The sequence below is a fragment of the Petaurus breviceps genome, unplaced genomic scaffold (assembly GCF_028583685.1).
Source record: "Petaurus breviceps papuanus isolate PSGF00001 unplaced genomic scaffold, PetGlider_PUasm1.0 173, whole genome shotgun sequence".
Classification (NCBI taxonomy): domain Eukaryota; kingdom Metazoa; phylum Chordata; class Mammalia; order Diprotodontia; family Petauridae; genus Petaurus; species Petaurus breviceps.
In genome coordinates, this window is record NW_027185759.1 from 10,750,946 (window position 1) to 10,771,302 (window position 20,357).

General features: G+C 51.8%; 1 protein-coding gene across 1 annotated transcript in view; it reads right to left on the reverse strand.

The window, feature by feature from the left end:
• The window catches only part of LOC138157598 (rootletin-like), a 91,791-nt gene that overhangs the window by 30,830 nt on the left and 40,604 nt on the right, over window positions 1-20,357 (reverse strand). Inside the window, exons 16-20 of the mRNA XM_069083221.1 lie at window positions 14,892-15,130; window positions 13,623-13,782; window positions 11,199-11,366; window positions 5,992-6,334; window positions 5,390-5,592 (exon numbers count right to left, since the gene is read on the reverse strand). Coding sequence (XP_068939322.1) covers window positions 5,390-5,592; window positions 5,992-6,334; window positions 11,199-11,366; window positions 13,623-13,782; window positions 14,892-15,130 — 1,113 coding nt within the window. The remainder of the gene's footprint in view (window positions 1-5,389; window positions 5,593-5,991; window positions 6,335-11,198; window positions 11,367-13,622; window positions 13,783-14,891; window positions 15,131-20,357) is intronic.

The window sequence follows — 20,357 nt, forward strand, 5'->3', positions numbered from 1 at the left end:
CAGGTCAGCCTTGTCCCTCTTGGCCCAGGATGGGTTAGCCTTGTCCCTCTGAGCCTAGGACAGGTCAGCCTCGTCCCTCTTGGCTCAGGATGGGTTAGCCTTGTCCTGCTCGTCTCAGGGCAGGTCAGCCTTGTTTTGCTTGGCCCAAGAGCAAAGTGGATAGGGAAGTGGGAGCTGCAGAATGGCAGAGACAGGCTTGATGTTAGGGAATGGGCTGCTACTCTTGAGGGAGTCAGTAGGACCTACATGGCACAACATGGATTCCTGCGCTCTTGGTGGCCTTGAGGTCTTCTCCAGGTCTGAGGTTCTTTGACGTGCTGATCTGATTCCTTTGTGTCCTGTGTATTTTTTGGTTTGTACTTGCAATGAAAATTTGCTCTCTGTGGGTACCACCCCCAGGGGAGAGGCCCGAGTCTGGGGCTGCATCCAACACCTCGGGGAGGAAAGGGAGGGGCAAAGAGGAAGGCCAAGGTAAAGGGTCCAGGGTGCTTTGGCATGAGGGTGTGGGGGGAGACCAGGGGCACTTGGCACAACAACCCAGGTGAGCTGGTGGCACTGGGGAGGGATGGGTGGGGGCCAGAGCTACCTCAGGTGGCATGATAAAGGGGCAGCCAGACAGCTCTTCACCCCTCCCCCCCAGTAAGGGAGCCTGTAGCCAAGGAAGAAAAACTGAGTAAGCCACTCTTGCTGTGAGGGGGGACCTGGGCACAGGCTTCACAGCAACCCAGAGAGCTGGGGTGAGAGAAGGCAGGCAGTCAGGAGGTGTCCTCCCAAGTCCCACAGGGGATGACCAGCCAAACTTGGGCCCCCTGGGGCAGAGACCCTGGACCCAGAGGCAAGATGTTTAGCTGGCCAGAGCAAGGTTAGGAGCCTGGCTGCCAGGTTGGGAGGTGGCCGAGGGCAGCCTTTTTGTCTTTCTTTGTGTCCTCAGTGCTCGGCACAGAGCCTGGCACATAGTAGGCATTTAATAGATGCTTGTTGATTGGTTAACTGGTTAAAAACTGTAAAGGACATTAGTGAAGTAATTCTTGGGCTCTTAGCCCAGCAGGGATGAGAAGGCCCAGGTTCAAATTCCAGCTCATGTGCCCAGGCAAATCCTTCAGCCTTTCTGTCTTCGTTTGCTCGTCTTTGAGAAGAGGGCATTGGCCTCATTGGCTGTCCCAGCTCTATGTCTACGACTTGGTGAATGGCACCACAGCATGAGGGGGTGCAGAAGCCACAAGTCATTCCCCCACACTCTGCTGTCCTGGCCTCTGCCTTGGCCTAGCTCTGGAGACCCCTCCTCTCTGAAGGCCGAGGGACCCAAGGACTGCGTGGTCTCAGCCCCCGAGGTCTCTGCTGGGCCACAAGCCCCCGGGCTGTGACAACATTCTCTTCCAGAGTGAATTTCTCTTCCTGTGACAAACCACGATGGAAAGATCCCGGACCCTGGAGGTGAGGGGCCTAAGCTTCAGTCCCTGCTCACCCATTCACTGCTTCTGTGACCTTGGCCATATCATTTCCCTTCTTAAGCCTCAGCCTCCTCACCTAAATGATAAAGAGGTTGGACTAGCTGGCCTCTGAATCCTTCACAGATCTCAGTGTATGATGCTAGGATCCCAAGTGGATGAGCCACCCATGCCTCAGTTTCCTCATCTGTGAAACAAGGAAGGTGGGCTCTGACCGGCCCCTGGTGGACTTCTTCCCTGGAATCCTGCTTGTTGGCCCAGGATCCAAAGGGAGGGAGCTGCTTCAAGAGTCAGAAGGCCAGCCATCACTTCATCTGCCTGAGGCCAGTGCATGACTTACAGACATCGTGTCTGCTTTATGCGTCTCTTGTATGGACTTATGCACACATGCACATCTGTCTCCCCACCACAGAACGGGAGTCCTCAAGGGTTTCCATTCTGTTGGGACTCCTGGAGGGACCGTTCAGTATTTATCTTTGTATTTTCAGAGCGTAGCACACAGTGAGTGCTTAATCCGTGTCTGTGGATTGATTACTAACCCTTTGGAAATGGAAAAGCGCTTCATAAGCCATTTTTGTGTTGCTTTTAAAGAGTGTTAGCAGGTGGCGCCCACCTCCCCCTCAAAGTCGTCCCAGCTCCAGAAGCAGCCCAGGACTCGGGGTGCCCCGGGGGACAAGGAACAGTGTGGACACATTGCTCAGTTTTTACAAAACATACAGTGAACTGCTCCTTAGATGCTTAGCATTGTTATGATGATGTAGGCCCAGTTGCTTTTTTTTTTTTTAACTGTTGTTATATAAATATTTGTCCGTTTTCTTAAGGAGCACATTCTGCGCGACAGGACTTGATGGTGTAAGGGCAAAGGGGACCTGGTGGGCCAGCCAGCAGAGAACATTCTTCCTGACACAGCCTGGAGGCCAGCAGAGGGTCAGGCTCCACTGGCCGATCCGTACCCAGCCTGGTGGTCTGTGCTGCTGGGTTGGGATGGGACAGGCCGCCAGCTGGAGGAAGGGCTGGGAGAGCAAGCCCTCTTGTGTTGGTCAGAGGTGCTACTGAGCTTGGAAAAGGCTCCCAAGTACCCGTGTGAACCACAGGGACACAGACAGACAGACAAAAAGCCAAGCGTCCCATCACAGCCTAGCTAGCAAACCCAGGAACAGCTGGGAAAGAACAGGGCATAGGTTCAGATCTGACCTTTGCTTCTTGCCACCTGTGTGGTCTGGGGGGGGGGGTGAGTTTCTTGAGGCTGGAGGCCATGTTTTTGTGCTTCTGTGTTTCTTGGCATGGTGCCTGGCACAGATGCCTGCTGAGTAACCACCTTCCTTTTGATGGGCCTTGCTCAAGTGAAGGGCTTGGGTCTCCCTCAGCTCCAAATCCCATGATCATCTGGGAGCCTGCGGCTGAGACTCCAAGTTCATCCTCAGACAAGACCACTGGCAACAGCTATGGGTCGCCATTTTTGTTCCCATGTCAAAGCCCACAGAGGCATCGATGGAGAGGGGCTGGTGATGGAGCCACTGTCACAGCCCAGAAATCCTCCTGGGGAAGATCCAACGAGCTAGAGCCAGAAGGGAAGGAAGTGGACACGGGCAGGGAAGGATTCCAAACGCTGTCAGATTCTCTGCATTTTGGCACCCTGGGACCAGCCTCTGATCGCCCTGCCCCCATCTCGGTTCTGCTGCTGACCCCTTCCTATTTGGGCCATTGTAAGGAAGAGTTGGGGTTATCCATTGGAGTCAGAAGGAGTGTGTGAGCTGGTTTTGGGGACAGAGAAGGGGCCGCCAGGCTCTGCCCAGCAGACAAGACCTTCCAAGCCTGCCCTGCCTGAGGCTCATCCCTTTCTCTGGCCCTCTCTTGTCCTGTTCCTCCCTCTTTTCCACCCTGGGCTCAGCCCTTCTGCCTCTTCCCCCCACTTTGGTTTCCTACCTCTACTCTTGTGCTTTCCCCCCTGCCTGGTAACCTGACCAGGGCCATTGGGTGAGGGCCCAACGTAGGTTTTCTTGAGCCTGTAATTCAGGGCTGGGACAAGGCATCTGCAGGAGGCCCTCTCCTGACGGGAGCACGCACATGATTTTCCTGCCTCAAACAGAGAATAAGTTGCCTACTGTCCATGGTAGGCATGGAATCATCCTTGTCACACACAAAATAAATGCCTGTGACATGGAGAGAGGAATTTTCTGGCACTAAAAATAGGGGCACTGAGGAATCCTATTTTTTAGTGTCCTTTACTCTGCACTTCTCCCCCCCACAGGCTGTGTGGGCCCGGGGCAGGAGTACACCTTGCCCAGGCCTGGTCCCAGCTCTGCTGTACTGTGTCCAGAGGCTGATCAACCCTGGCAGAAAGACAAGGGAGAAGGGCCTGGGCCCTCTCCTCGAGTGCTGTGGTAGCCAGGTTTTTCAGGTACATGAAAATGTCATTTCTTCCCTTGAAAGAGAATCTCGACCTTCTCCTACTCCCCCCTCTCAGCTTGCATGAATGCAGGTAACTGGTGCCCACCCAGCCCCTTTGGGAACATAAAAACATCAATACTTCACCTGAAAGAGAATCTAGACCTGCTGAATGAATATGGGCGACTGGTGCCCACCCAGCCCCTTCAGGAACATAAGAACTCCCTTACTTCACTTGAAACAGAATCGAAGGCTCTCTCCCTCCCCAACCCCAGCCTAGATAAAGGCAGGGAACTGTACCCAGCCAAGCCCTCAGAGAAGAGAGGCAGAGGATGGGGGCTGGGCTGAGCTGCCACCTCCCGGTGGTTCCAGGAGTGTGTGTGTGTGTGTGTGCGTGTGTGTGGTGTGGTGTGTGTGTGACTGCAAGCATGGGTGCTTGACTGGCAGGGGAGTTGTTGGGAAGGACCCCCCAGCACAGCCCAGAGGTGGGCTCTCTGGCTTCATCCCCTTGGCCATCCTGGACTCCAGGAGTGGAGTCCTCCCGGGGGGGCCATTGCCTGAGTGACCAAGAAGGAGCTTCTATCAGTGGGAAAATGAAATGTGAACAAGACATCTGATTAGTCATAGGAATGTGTGTGTGTGTACGTGTGTGAATGTGAGTGTGAATGTGTACAGGAGTGTAAGGAAATGTGTGTGAGGGGACTGTCTACCATGACCTGAGAACCCCGCATTTTATAGTTGGGAAAAGTAAGACCCAGAGAGGGGAAGCATGTTGACTAGTCAGCATGTGTGAAGGGCTCACTCTGGGCTAGCTTGGTCCTTGCCCCCAGGGAGCTCCCATTCTACCTGGGGAGTTGGACCCTCTGACTCCAGGCCAGGCCCCTTCTCTCCAGCTGCACATGAAGACAGAGACTGATCATGAATGGGGCCCATCTGCGTACCCAGAAGGCACCGGCTTCACACTCTTCTCTCCAACTCACCTCTTCCACTTTACCCCTCCATGTTCTCTGTCATGCAGAGAAGCAAGGCCAATCGCTGGGCTTGGCAGACCAATACTCTCTCCTCTCTCTGCCTCTCTTGCCCTTCTAGGTCCCGCTCACCTCCCTTCTTCCCCCGCCCCCTGGATCCCCTGAGTGCCAAGCATCCCATGCATTCTCTGACTTTCTCCTTCTGGGGCCAGTGTTTTCTCCACTCTGAGCTCAGAGACCACTCAGGGAACTGGGCACAGGGAAGTGATGTGACTTGTCCAAGGTCACCCCAGTGCTGGGCCAGGTTCTCTGTCTCTGAATCCACCAGTCTTTTCATCCGCCCCTCTGGCTCTCCCCTTCTTCACTCCCTCTGCCAGTAGGATACTCATTTGTTGTGCTCACACTTCACAGCCCTTCCTCCAGTGAACACCATCTTTTTGGAGGCAGGGATTGTTGTGCTTGTGTTTTCATCCCACCCTCCAGCACTTGGCACTTTAAACAACAGGCACTTAATCTCTGCACACCAGATTGAATCGATAGAAGGAAATACCACCTAGAATTACAGCTGAGAGCTTCTTGCCTTACCCTCTCTCTTTGCGCATCTCGAAGGTTCTGCAGAAGGTCTCTCAAGGCCTCCCGAACAACTCCAACATCCATCTCTGTGGGGCTGAAGCTCCCTCGTGAGGGGGAGGGATGCCTGAGTGGAGAGTGGGCCTGGCTTCTCTCTGGGGATCCAGGCAGAGAGGCTGGAGTCCGTTGTCCATCTGCTACTGAGGAGCTCTCGAACCCTGCAAAGGGGTCACAGATCACAGATTTAGAGGAAGAAGGTGCCGGAGTGGTCACCCCCTCCTTCAGATGAGGGAACCAAGGGAACCCAGAGAGGTTACATTTGTCCAAGGCCACATAGATAGTGTGTCTTTCTGCCAAGCTAGAAAGTCTTTGGGCATGATTCTGGTGACTGGCCAAATGTCTGTTGTCTAAGTTCTGAGAGGATCACCACCAGGTTGGTCATAGTGGGTGAACTTTTGGCCACATCAGCTCCCAAAGACCATCTGTGAAATCATGAGTGGGAGGAAGGGAAGCCTGGGGTGGGGGGGGGGGGACTGGCCCTATGGCACCCAAATTCAAGGTCCTTGAAGGGACTAGATTGGAATCGGTTTACCCCCTCTACCGAGCCCACTGCTGACCTTTGGCTGGAGAGGGCGCCCGTCCTGGTGCTGGGCTGAGGCCCAGTCCCTGGCGCAGCACCGACTGCAGCCTGCTCAGCGTGGCCTCACTTTCTCTCCTGGTCCGTTCGGCCCAGTCCAGCTCCTGTTCTAGGCTGTGGATACGATCATTGGCCGTGCTCAGGCGCATCTGGGAGCTCTTGACCTCTCCACAGACTTGCTTCAGCTTCATCTCCAGCTTGTGGAGCTCCTCAGTGAGTTTTTTCTCATTCCCATGGCATTCCTGCAGGCTCTCCATCAGAGCTTTCTCCCGGACTTGGAGTCCTGATTCCGTATCTGCCAGTTTTCTTTGTAGGCTGAGGATCTAGAGGAAGCAACCACAGACAGTAGAAAACAGCCGTGCCTACATTTACTAGAAGCTAAGAGGTTAGAGAAGGGGAAGATGTGGCCCAGCATGGGGAGGGACCCCAGCTTTCCTGCCCTGCCTTACGAGGAGGTGGAGGCTCTCTTTGGGCTTTGAATCATTCATTCACTCAACCAAACAAGCAGGACTGGGCTTGTATAAGGATGGAAGGCGCTCTTGCTGGTCTTGACCTCGTTCTAGCTATCCCATCCATGCCCTGCCACTAGCATGGGGCATCAGATTCCTACCCTTCCAGCACACCCACAGCTCCAGGGCCTGAGGAAGAGGATCTGTTTGGGGAGATTTGGGAGCATAAGCAGAAAGCCATGTTGGGTGAAGCCAGGGTTCATGGGCTCAGCAGATCCCAGGAAGATGACAGGCACTCATAAATTATCTAAAACCCCGAGGTGTTGGCACTAAGTAGGTGAGAGGAAGGCATGGTATTGGCAAAGTGCCAGTTTTTCTTGTGATTTTTTTCAGCCAAGAGAATGAATCTTTAGTCCTAAGGGCATTTTTCCTCTCTTGGGGCCACATGAGCTCTTTGGAGAGTCCCCATGCAGGTGCTCAGGCTTCCTTCCTGAGGGCTCAGTCTGCTTTTGGAATGTAGACCTTCTCCTCTCAGCAGCTTTCTTGGCTCTGATTCGTTATCTCAGTTTCTCAGTCATGTCCTCTTTCTCACCAGACTCCATTTTGAAGGTGAAGTCCAAGGTCATAACTCATAGCCATGACTCATAAATCATCCCCAAGTGCAGTGTTAAAGAGCACATGAGTACTTATGGAAAGGGGACTTTACCACTGCCAGACCAAAGACCTCATTCAAGTTAATTTTGTTACCAGGAAGCTAATCTTGTCAAGGAAATCTCATAGAAGGGACTTACCACTATCTACACTCTCCCCACCAGTTAAAAATTTGCAGTGCCTACAAATCACACAACAGTACTATTGTTTTCACAATCTATAGACTCTGCTCAGGTTAATGAGGTGGCGAAGTGGATAGAATGTCTGGTATGGAGTTAGAAAGACTCATCCTCCTGAGTTCAAATCTTGCTTCAGACAATTATTAGCTGTGTGACCCTGCTTGCCTCAGTTTCCTCATCTGTAAAATGAGTTGGAGAAGGAAATGACAACCACTCCAGTATCTTTGCCAAGAAAACCCCAAAGGTGGTCATTGAGAGTCAGAAATGGTGGAGAAACCACTACAAAGGTGCCTCAAAGTCACAATTCTCTGCGAGTCCATAACTGGGCAGTCTTGGGATTGATGTTTATCTCCAGTGCTTGAAAACACCATGTTCCTATGGGGTCATTAGCCTGAAACATAGCCCCTCCAAGTGGACGCAGTCTGACCCCCAGTAATTCAGATTGAATTATTGACATGATAGCTCTTTCAGAGTATTTGAGGTTCCGATGGGGAATATGGATTAAACTTGTCTGCTTTTCCTGAGGAGGATCTAGAAACAGTGGCTGGAAGAAGCAGGGAGGCAGATGGGCAAGAGGCAAAGACAACATCCCTCACAGTAAGTGGAATGGGCTGCTGGAGCAGCTAGCAGTGGGTTTCTGCTGACAACCTCTTCAAGCACATGTTGGATGACCACTCGTTGGATATTGGGTGGAGGGAATTCTTGGTCACAAATGGGTCAGCCCAGATGGTCTCTGAGACCTCTTCCAATGTTTAAATTCTAATGTGACTGCCTTGCCTCGGAGGGGCTGACTTGTAGGTGGGCCCTGGTTATTCACGGTGATAACAGTGGCAGGAAGAAATTAGATCTGGTTCTCCCCAAACCGCACAGGCCAGCCCCCCACTTTGGTGCTAAGTAACCAGCAGGCAGGTGGGGAGTGTTGGAAAAGTCCAGCTGTTGCTTGGAGGGGACAGCTGGAAGAACCTTTTCATTCGTCCAGTAGGAGGCTTTTTGTTAGGAGACCTTCTTTATACTCTAATGGGGAAGATGGCACATGAAGGGTAGTAGGCAGACAGGTGTTTGTGGGCAAGCACTTGTACGCTGGCATGTACACAGATGTGCCCCAGAGACCTGTCTGGGGACACGATGAGGTGAAGGGTCACCTTCAAGATTCAGGCTGAGGCCAGGTAGCCAGTGGGGTCCTGGCTTCCCTCCAGGCTCAGACACCCCAAGACCCCTCTCTCCATTACCCCTGCTGCTTGTGTCTCCCACTGAAAACACCCAAGGTATCTTGTTCAGCACAGCTGTGCTCATGGGGCTTCTCCCATGAGACTGAGGGCTCTTAGGACATAGAAATGGTTGGGGTTTTTGTTTCTTTGTATCTCCAATGCTTTGGTGTACAGTAGGTGCCTAAAGGCTACTTGACGACTTATTATAGGTGTCTAGTGAAAGAAGACTCTCACGTGCCTGAGTGGTCAGTCTGAATTTCTGCCTGAGCCTCCACATGACTCTAGATAGGACAGCAGGTTTTGGGGCTACAGATCTTCTAGGTCAGGGGTCAGCAAATCTCCGGCTGTCTTTGTGCAGCTTGTGAGCTAAAAATGGTTTGCAAAAACTGGCTGACTTTGATCGGGCCTGTAGTCTTGTGTCTTCCAGCCTAATTCAACCCATTCATTTCATAGATGGGGAAACTGAGGCTGTCCAAGAAGAGACACCCCAGGCTACACAGCAAGACAGGATTAAATTTAGCTCCTTCACCTTCACACCCAACCCTCTTTCCACTCCCAAACTATGGTCCCTTGAAGGTTGTAAACCATGGGAATGAGCATGAGAGGAAGAGAACTCAGACCAGAGACCAGAGCTTAGGGAGTGGCTGGGGAGCAGTCAGCAACATGGCCAGCTTGGGGTCTTAGACCCTGAGAGGAAACTCCTCTGTCCAGCCAAGCTCCACTTGGCCTAGGGCCGGAGATGGCGCTCTAGGGGTCCTGTCCTGAGGGAGGGTTTGTTCCGCACCCTGGGAGGTAGCCTAGAAAGGCAGGCACTTGGGGCCAAGGCCACCCAGGGAGTTCCCGTCCCATTGCCAGGAGAGCAACAGAACAGGGTGGGAGGTCAGTCAGCCTGGGGAGGAAGCACAGGAGGTGAAGTAGCTAGGGGCTAGAGAAAGCATGGAATCAGCTGGGGACCCCAGCAGGAGCCAACCTGGAGGCCCTGCAGCCCAGGGGCTTACCAGCCCTCTGATGGGAGGCCAGGAACCTGGTCTGGGTTCTCCCCTGGGAGACCTTGGCCTGTTAGCCCAGACTAGAACCACAACCAGGACATATATATGTGTATAAAACCAGATACGGGACTATATATCACTGCACATTTAGCTACATATCCCCCTGCATGCACACATACATCTATGCCTATGCGTGTGTCTACACACACACTCACGTTGTCTCCCTCAGCTAGCCCGGAGGGCAGAAATGGCTTCATTTTTGCTTTATATCTCCAGTGTTGTCTACATAGCGGATGCTTCCTAAAGGCTCATGGATTCACTGGCTGATTAAAGGTCTTCCCACACCAGTATTCTTAGAGGCCCACCACCTGGGGTTGGTCAGTCCATACTGGGCCAGGTCTTGGACTGACGAGCTGACCACTGTGTCAGGCGACTTCTCCCCATTCTTCCAACCAGGGCTGCTGCTGGACAGACTTCAGAGCCATGGGGCGGAGTTCCCACACTGAGGCTTCCCTCTCTAGGTACCAGGCAAAGGGTGGAGTCTTCTCACCTTTCTCCTTAAGACAAAAGGGCAGCTTGTTCTTGACCAATTCTTGTCTTCATCCCCCAGAAAGAGGAGGAGCTTCTGGAGAGTCAGGATCCCAGCACATGCATCCCACAGGCTGAGAGCTAGAAGGGCCCTCTGAGGATGGCTGCTCCAACCCCCTCATTTTACAGATGAAGAAACCCAGGCCTAGGCAGGGCAGTGACTTCTCCAGGGTCACACAGGATGTCAGTGACTGAGCTGGGATTGGAACTCAGGTCCTCTGCTCCCATCACTGGTCTCTCTCTGTCTTCAGAGATGCTCCAACCACCCACATCTTATAGAAAGCCACCCCTTACGCTGCCAACGTACTGCTGTGTGGAGATATTCTCTGTCACTGATAGATTTATAGGGAAAGTGACCTAGGGCTTCTTTGCCTTGCCCATGGCCACACAGATGGTAAGTGGCAGAGCAGGATTTGAACCCAGCTCTACTGAGTTCCCCTCAGCTATAGATCCATGATCCCTATGATAAAGTCACTCAACGGCTCAAAGGTGATGGTGCTGGGATTCAAACCCAGATCCTCTGATTCCAGACTCTGCTTTCTTGAAGTCCCTTCCCCCACCCTGAAACCTGGTGAGGGCCTGATACCCAGAGATGGCTGGTACAGTATAGACTTGAGCCCCCCCGCCCCCGCCCCCTTTCCATGACTTTAGCTTGACTTTGCAGGGCCTGAAGTCAGGAGCAGCTTACTTTTATCCCCAAATGCCCAGTGCCTAGAGAAGAGCCTGGCTGTGGGGAGAGATTCATGAAAAATGGCTGCTCAGTTGGCTGAATGAATGAATGAATGAATGGCCGGAGGCTCCTCAGACTCCAGACCTGAGGGGCTGAATTAGCCCCATAGCACTGCTTCTCCCTTTCTCTGCCTCTCTCTCCCCCTCCCCTTCCCCCTCCTCCTCCTCCTCCTCCTCCCCTCCCTGTCTTTCCTAACCCTCACCATTGCCCCTTCACTTCCTTCCCTTCCCCTCCCCAGCCCCCTCTCCTCCCCGGGGCTGACCTGCCTTCCTCTGGTCCTCACTCCTTCCCAGGCCTCGCTTTCCCATGAGGCCATTCAGACTCTCTTCTGCCGGCCCTGCCCTTGACCCCACTGAGGACGGACCTCTGGCAGTCCTCCAGCCGCCTTCTCACCTCCTTCTGGGCACGTTCCCAGCGGGTCTCTGTCTCCGTGACCTGCTTCTGCAGCTCCGCAGATTCCCGCCGGCCCTGCTGGGCCCGCTGCTCCTCCTGCATCACTCTGGCCCGCAGCTGGCTGGCTTCCTTGCTCTTCTCCGCATTCTCACCCTCCAGGGTCTTTACCTGTGGGAACCGCAGAGGGTCGCGCTCCAGCACCTTGGACAGTCGTGAGCATTTCAGCCAGTGCAAGGGGTAGGCAGAGGGCACGGTGGGTCCATGTGCAATGCGACCCACAAACTACAAGACAGGCCTTGCTTGTCCAGAAAGGGATAGGGAGAATGGGAAGGATGCTCTTCAAGACAAAAGCATGTCCTGGGATCTGCTTGTTAAACATTTACCAGTGCCACGCACATGGGACCTGGTCACTAATCAGCATGCTGCTGTGGAGTCAATGCAACAGTCAGCTCTTACACCCCTCTAGGCCCCAGGGGCTGGAGCCCATGGGTTTGGAAGCAGTAGCAACCATGAATATTTATGCAGCCCTTTGAGGTTTGCAAAGTACTTTACTGATGGGATTTGGTTTCATTAGAACCACACAACAGAACTTGGAAGTAGGCACCATTATTATCCTCTTTTTACAGATGGGGAAACTGAACCGAGAGAGGAGACAAGTGAGACTTATTCAGAGGGGCACAGCTCATCGATGTCTGAGGAAGGATTCTGACCCAGCTTCAGCCCTCTCTCCATTCTGGCCATGTGACTGGTTAAGTAGTGGTTATATGACTAGTTAAGGAGTGGTTGTGTGACTAGTTAAGGAGTGTTTGTGTGGCTGGTTAAGTAGTGATTACATGTGATTGGATGAGTAGTGGTTGTGTGACTGGTTAAGTAGTGGTTGTGAGAACTGGTTAAGTACTTATTCCCTTTGAGCCTCAGTCTCCTCCTTGGTCAAATAAAGATCATAGCACTGACCTCCCATGGATTTTTGTAAGTGATAAGTAACTGTTCTTGCTGCTGCTGTTTGTTATGGGGTGGAGGGGATGCAAAGATGGAAGCAGTCCCTGTCCTCAGAGCTCACACTCCACTGAGATCCCTCCACACAGGGACGCTTCACCTCACAAAGCCGCCACCCATCCAACCTCAATCAGAAATTGGACGGAGATGGGGTCGAGGGAGGTGCTCCCTCCCTCCTAGAAGCAGCCCCCTCCATTTGGGGGCAGCTCTAGTTACTGGAATGTTCCTTTCCAGGGCTGAACCGAAGTCCTTCTCCCCATAACCTCCACCCATGGCTCCTGGTTCAGGCCCCGGGGGCCAGGCAGAATGAGGCCAAGCTGGCTTCTCCTGACAGGCCTTCCACGGCTTGAAGACCGCTCTTCCCTCCCCTCAAGTCTTTCCTCCAGGCTAAACACCAACATTGTTTTCCTCTCTTGAGAGGGAGGCCAGCTGCCCCTGCTTGACCAATCTGGTTCTGATTACCAGCGCTGGCCAAATTAACACTCTTTTTCCGTGGTAGTGATGTGCTAACCCCCAGAATGTAGCTGTTCTATTTAAAAGTCGTGACCATTCCTGTTAGTCTATGGAGCACAAGCCCGCCTTGTTGGGATGGCAGGGTGGTTGCTCTCTGTGTATCCACCTTCTTCTTCCTTCCTCACTCTTCTTCTCCCCTCTTGGAGGAGAAGAGGCCTTTCCAGGATACCAGCTCAGCTGGGTAGGGTCCCATTGCTGATTGCTCCAAATTTTGTGGGGAAACTCTTGGATCCACTAAGGACAACATCCAAGTATGTCAGAGTTGGGAAGGACTCCAGCAGGCCTCTAGCCCAGTCCATACCTTGGAAGGGAACGCCCGCTGCCACCTGCTTGACAAGGAGGTGGCGCTCTTCTGAAGTCAGAGGACCAGCATCCAAGAGCCACCCTTGATGCTGACTCCCCCTGTGACCTGGGAAAAGTCACTTCCTCCATTAAGGGTGGGTTGGGTTAGAGGTCCCTTCTGGCTGGAGAGCTCTGCCCAAAGACCCCCCAGGACAGGGGAGCCCATCACTTCCTGGACCAGCCCCTTCCACTTTGGAGAGCACCAAGTTTGAGAAAGTTCTTACTGCTATCAAACCTAAATGTGCTTCTTGATATCTCCCACTCATTGTTTATGGTTCTTCCCTCTGGGGCCAGAAAAAAACAAACCTAATTCCCCTTTCTTACAGTGGCTAAAAAAGGAAGGCCAGCTCAGTGGCTATTTCATGGTTTTAGTGCACTTTAAGGTAGACAAAGCACTTCTGTGGTAGGTAGTGGGGTCATCGCTGATGCTCCAAGTGCCTTCTTCTGTGTCACTGAGGGTCGCTTCACCTCAGCGATTTGGAGCCTCAGTCTGGGGCTCTGACATGGGACATGGGAACATGTGGCAGAGGGCTTGACTGCAGGGAACATCCAAACCCAGCCCTCATTGGGTACCTGTCTCCAAAGTTCCTGGAGCTCTCTCCGGGTCTCCATCCTTGACCTCTCTACCTCTCGGAGGGTTGCTCTGAGCTCCCCAGCCTCTTTCTGGACTAAGGATTTGGCCTCCTCCAAGATGGTGAGCTTCTGTTCCTTCTCCTCTTTGGCCCTCTTAAAACTGAGAGAGAGAGACAGACAGACAGATGTGACCCTTCCCTTGACCCTGCTGGGACTTGACAAGCAACATCCTCCCTCGTTCCCAAACCTGCCATATTGACTTTTCTGCTTCTTGAGGCCATTGGGACAAACTGTGGAGGTCTAATATTTCACACTTTCTCAGGGATTGGTTTGCCAAATGGCCTTTGAATTTTTGTTTTCTAAATATTTGGGATCATGGAGTCTTGGAGCTAGAAGTGGCCTTCTGTCCACTAGTCCCCAGCTCACTTTTTTTCATTTTTGTAAATTTGGAGTCCAAAATCCTGGACTCAGATCCCAGTCCAAATACTGAGAACCTGTGTGACCTTGGGAAGTCACAGACCCTGCGTGCCTCCATTTCTGCATCTGTAAAATGGGGAGATTGGACTAGATAAACTGTAAGGTTCTTTCTAGCTCTAAATCTACCATCCATCCCCTTGATCCTGTGAATGATGAAACCAAGACCCAGAGGGGTGTCGTGAGCTAACAAAGGACAATCCAGCAATCCAGAGTAAACCCATCTGTCTTGTTTTGGGATGACCAGAGAGGTCGCTTTGGAAAGCACAAGAATGTTTCCTTAGAATATCCTGCTCCTTCAAGATGTCGCTCAAGCTGCCTTTCTTCCATGGGACCTTGGCAGCCCAAGGAACTTTCAACTTCCTCTTACCCCTTGAGATTCCAAACATTTAGATTCTAAATTATACACTGGGGTGTTTATTTCATGTTTGTGAACCTTCTCCAGGAGGCTGAACACCCCCTAAACATAAGGAAGGTTTGGGGGATTATTGGTTGGGATTGGATTGAGGGCAAGGACCTTGTCCCTCCTCTGCTTGGAAACTGGGATCCTAGGATCATAATGTGAGGCCATCTCATTTTACCCATGAGGCAGCTTTGGTCCAGAGCCTTGCCCAAGGTCAGGAAGGCTCCTCAGAGGCCATCTGGTCCAACTCTTTCATTTTACAAATGAGGAAACAAAATTGGGGAAGTGGACTTGCCCTAGATCCCATAGATAGGAAGTGGCAAAGGTGGGATTTGAACCCCAGGACCCCAAACTCCAAATTCCTCACGTGGGGGTCCTGGACCACCTTGTACCTGCTCTTTTCATTCTCGACTCTCTTGAGGGTCTCACGAAGCCCTGCATTGGATTGCTGCAGCATGTCCTTTTCTCGGCTCTCATCGCCCAGCGCTCGCCGGAGGGCCATAGTTTCTTTGCGCTGGAGGTCTCGCGCCCCTTCCGCCTCCTGAAGCTCACGCTGTAGCTCCTCGAGCTCGCTGCGGGTCCTTTCCTGACCTTCCTCTGCCTGAAGGAGTTGAGTTCTTAACTCTTCAGCCTGTGTAGGAGAGGCAAGAAATCTGTGAGAATACTCGGGAGGCACTAAGCCCAGCGTGGCTTTATTCCCTAGCACAGGTGGGGATGGACGGGGATGGGCAAGGGTAGCTAGGGGCTGTAGGGGATAGAGTGCTGGGCTTGGAAGGAGGAAGACCCAGCATTCAGTAGTGTTGCCTTACATACTTACTGGCTGGGTGACCCCACGGAAAATGCATTTCCTCAGCCTCAGCTTCCGTATCCACAACACGGCAGTAATAACAGCAGTCTAACTATTGTTCTTGGGGTGAGGAAGAGAGATCGGAGCGGGGAAAGGGCACGCTATCAGGGATGACTTCGTAGAGGAGGCAGCACATGAGTTAGGCTTTGAAAGGAGGCAAGGATTCAACAGGTAAAGGAAGGAGGGGACGTTTCAGACACAGGAAGCCCACCAGCCAAAGCTCGCTCAAGGGACCCAGTGTGAGGGGCCATGGGCAGACAGCTGCTTGGAGTTTTGAGTAGGTGGAGAGTCCTAGGAAGTAAGGCCAGAGAATGGGGCTTCCAGATCAGAGATGGAAGAAGGCTCAGGCGCTGTCCAATCCAAGGAAGAGAAATCCCCACGATGATGCCTAAGGCATGGTCAGCCAGGTTTTTCCTGAAGACTGGCAGAGTCTCCCATATCGAGGCACACACACACGCACGCACGCACGCACGCACGCACGCACACACACACACACACAGACACACACACCCTAGATCTGCCCTCCCTCCCCACAATACAATCATTGGCTGGGGGCTCTCTGGAATAGAGACTGCTTCGGTCAGGCTTTCTGACCATTTTTCTTTATTTCAGTGGGAAGGCTCTGAAGCCAGAGGAACTGGGCTCAGACCCAGACTCTGCAGTTTCTACCCCTGTGACTGTGCAAGGTGCTATCTTAAGCCCCATCTGTGAAGTGAGGATGATGAGGGATGGCTCCCTCTAGGTTCAGCAGGAACTCTGATCTTATCTAAGATCAGAAAACCTGCAATAGCATCTGGAAAGAATTCAGTGAGAGTTGTAGAAGTTTATTGTTATGCTTCTATGAGAAGTGGGCAAGAGTCCTTTAGGGGACCTGCAAGTGAGAGAGGTACAGGATTTTACTTTTAAAGGGTAGGGCTGCCATTGTCAGGGCTGACCAGATGGAGGGAAGGGACCTCAGTGCATAGATAAAGGTTAGAGCTGACTGAGAGGAACTTGTGACTTTAGTGCATACCCGTGTTTCCCCGATAATAAGACCTATCCCGAAAATAAGCCCTCCCCTTACTGTGTAAGATTCCTCTAAAATAAGCCCTCCCCTGAAAATAAGCCCTATTGAGATTGCTGCAGCAGTGAGCGCGTCATCCTGTTCTTCCCCAGTGATTTGCTTGTGGCGCCATTGAGAGCAGTGCCTCGGAGGAGAGCTGAGGCAGGACAACATAAGTCCTCCCCTGAAAATAAGCCCTCTGGTGTTTTTCTTTCCAAAAAAAAATAATAAGACAGTGTCTTATTTATCGGGGAAACACGGGTAGATAATTTAGATGAGATTTGGGCCAGACCAGAGGAGACATGAAGAGATTAAGTAAGAACAAAGGAGTCACAAGGTATTGCCTAGGCAGAGTGCAAGATAGAGGGAAGGGGCAGAGTTTGACAATACAAATTGCAGTTAAAATCGTACAAACTGGTTTTACAAATTGATGTTACAAATTAATTTAGGCTCCAGGTACCCCATCAAGGACACTGGACTAAGGGGTCTCAAAGGTCCTGTCCAGTTCTGGACTTCTTCCACAAAGGGAGGGAAAGGTGACCCAGAAAGCCTTTGGTGGCAGCTTCTTTATTGGGTGAGTAGCTGGCTGCATCATGGCAGCTGTAGGAAGGACATGATTCATCTGGTCCAGTCTGTGCCATGGCATCTCCTCTCCTTTCTTCTAAAAAGTTAATTAGGGCTGGGCAACTGGGCCTATGTCCTATGATCCCAACATGTACACTGACGTCCCACATAAACAATTGGGGTCACTACATAGTTAGCAAAGATTTGGAGGGGGAAGTGGTGAGGAGGAGGTAAGAGACCTGTGATTTCATCAGCACCTGGAGTGTGTGAGGGGCTTCCTCAGCCAAAGACAAATAGGACCTTCTTTGCATTTCTAATCTTAAGACTGCTGCCTGGGGGCACTTAGAAGCTAAGTGGCCTGCCCAGGGTCCCTGTCAGTATGTGTCTTTAGTGGGACTGGAATTCTGTTCTTTGTCATTCCAAGGCTGATTCTCTAAAACAGTCAATATTACTTGAAATAGAGGCTGCCATGGTCTGGTTTCTCCCCTTCCCCCTCCCTCCCTCCAAGGCCCCATGATTGTGCCTCTCCCAGGTCTGGGTTCATCCTAGCCCCTTCTCTAGCTGTGGCTGTGGACTTTGACCTCGTGGTGTCCTAGGGTCTCTCTCTCCCACCCAGGGTGCTGTCCTGAAGCTACCGCCATCAATGCTTTGGCTGAAATTGTCTTTAAATGTTGCTTTTCCAAGGCAGGTTTTGCTGTCCTTGCCCAAGACACAAAATTTGCTAGTTATGGTTCTGTCTTCATTTTCCAAGAGATGGAAAAGCCTTGATAGTTACTGTGTGTGTGTGTGTGTGTGTGTGTGTGTGCACGAGCATGCGCGTGCGAGAACGCACAGGAAATACTAGAAACTCACAGGGATATAAAATCTTGTTTTTTTAAAAGAAGAAAAAAAGGCCACTTCTTTATTCTTTTCACGGTAACATTGTCCAGAGCCTCCCCACAGGCCTGATTCATTCTGTCCCACTCTGTTATTGTTGTTCTGTTTTTGAGAAGGATGAGGGTGAGGACCCCCCAGCCCTCACATATGGGATCCACAACTGGGCCCAAGGTTTTCCACCAAGCTCAGCAGAAATTCACCCAGAAGGTCAGTGACCAGAGAAAGGGGCATCCATCATAAAGGAAACTGTTTGCATTTCCCAGGAAGGGGGGAGAGGGAAAACCCAAAACAAATGAAAGGAGAAAATCCACCCCAAACGGACACCAACAAAAGCCCCAACCCTGGCCCCCCCTCTGCAAAACCCAGCGGTCCCTCTTACAGGAATTTTACAGCCAAATCCCTTAATGTGATTATACTAATTATTTCTTTACTAGAAATTTTATAAACAACCTCTGCTACAATCCCATGCAGGCAGCCAGATCTCCAGCTGAGCCTTGGACGGGAAGAAAGAGGGGGTGGGAGGGAGCTCTGTGTGACTGCAGGCTCTGTGTGCATGTGTGGACGGGAGGGCGGGCTGCAGAAGGGCCTGCAAGCGGCTCAAGTTCAAAGGCTCTGTGAAAGCCCTGCGTCCCCCTGGGGCTGGGCAGAGCCTAGTAGGGCCGAGCCCAGCAGCCTTTGCTGGGGATCTGTGCCCCGGGCTGCTTCCACACATCCTGGGCTCCCTCTCCTCTGCGCCTGAATTAACTCCCTCCTCCTTTCCTCCCTTGTGGTGCCCGTTTCTTCTTCTCAATGGTTTTCCCTTTTTTTGTGTTTGTTTCTATTTACTTCCAATTTTTCCCAAACTCCCATGATGAATCTTTCTGAGGAGCCTTCCTTTCTTCATTCTAACAAAATGAAGGCCTTCCCCCCTTCCCCTCCTGGCCTTTCTCCTGCTCCACCCCTTGTCCCCACTTTCAAATCCCCTCTTGACTTTCTTGTGTGGTCTCTCCCAGGCTCTGACTTTGAAATCAGTTGAAAAAAGATCTCTCTCTCTCTCTCTCTTTCTCTCTCTCTCTCTCTCTGCCAAAATAAACAGGCTGTCATGTTAAATTTTTCTTTCTTCTGCTTTTATGTCCTTCAGTTTTCTCTTTTTCCCCATCCCCCTCTCATTGTTGGAATTTTGTGCCCAGAAATCACTTTGCATCTGAGAATGGGAGCCATCTAGGGGAGCCTGATGCCCAGGTGTCTAACCCGGGAGAACAGAAGTTGCTCGAGGGCAGAGACTGTTTTATAGTTGGACTTTTTATCCCCAGGGCCTACGAAAGGCAGCCTGAAAACTGGTGACCTCTGATGCATTCTGGTTGTGTGACCCTGGGCAAGTCACTTGGCCTGTGAGTGTTCCAGGCCACTCTGGAAGTCCTTGAGACTAGCAGTTGAAGAATAGGGGAGTCCCTAGTATACAAGGACCAGCTGAAGGATGTTCTGGGGTTGGATAACAGTTATTTGTGGGGTTAGCCCATAGAGGAGGGACCAGATTCATTCAGATTGACCCCAGAAGCCAGGATAAGGAACGATGGGTAGAAGTCCTAATGAGGACAGTCTGATGTCTAGAAAGATTTGAGGGCCCTCCCAAGGTGTGATGGGCTGCTCCTGGGAGAGTGTGCTCTGCAGACCTCCATAGCAGTCAGTAAGCAGAGGCTGGAGGACTGTGTGGTCAGGGGGTTACAGTAGAAACTCCTGTGTGGGGATATATTAGGGGCTTGCTGAGGCTCCTTCCAACTCTGAGGTCTTGTGATTTAGGGACATGCATTGATGGGTCAAGGGAATTCCCTCATCTGGGAGGTCTCTGCACCAACAAAGTCACATTTCCAGTTGCCATTCCTGTCCTCTCCCCCAGTGCATAGCCAAGGACCTTAGACATATGTGGTGCTTAATAAATGCTTGCTTGTACTGGGAGCTGGATAATCACTTCTCAGAGAGCCTACAGGGGGCATCATTTATATGGGGACAGGTAGGATCAGATGCAGCCTCCGAGGTCCCTGAGGATTCTCTGATTGGATTGGACTGAACCTTTCAGGTGTCACTGGGAGCACTGGCAGTCAGTCAGTAAACATTTATTAAACCGTGTACTATGTACTAGTCACTGTATGAGGTACTAGAGATAGGTACAAAAAGAGGCAAAGGACAGTCCCTGCCCTCAAGGAGCTCCCAGTCTAGTGGGGGAGAAAGCAAGTAAATATGGGATAAATAGGAAACAATTAAGTGAGGGGGAGGCCCTAGGGTTTAGAGGGGTGGGGAAGGCGGGATTTGGGTTGGGACTTAACCAGGGCCGTCATTAGGCATGGGCCAAGGAAGGACAGTCTGGGAAAATGCCCGCAGCTGAGAGGTGGAGGGTCTGGTTCACGGAACAGCCAGGAGGCCAGAGTCACTGGATGGAAGAGTAAGGTAGAAGAAGACTGGAAAGGTGGAAGGGTTATGAAGGGCTTTGGATGCCAAACAGAGCACTTTGTATTTGCACATGGAGGTGACAGGGAGCCTCTGGGGATCATT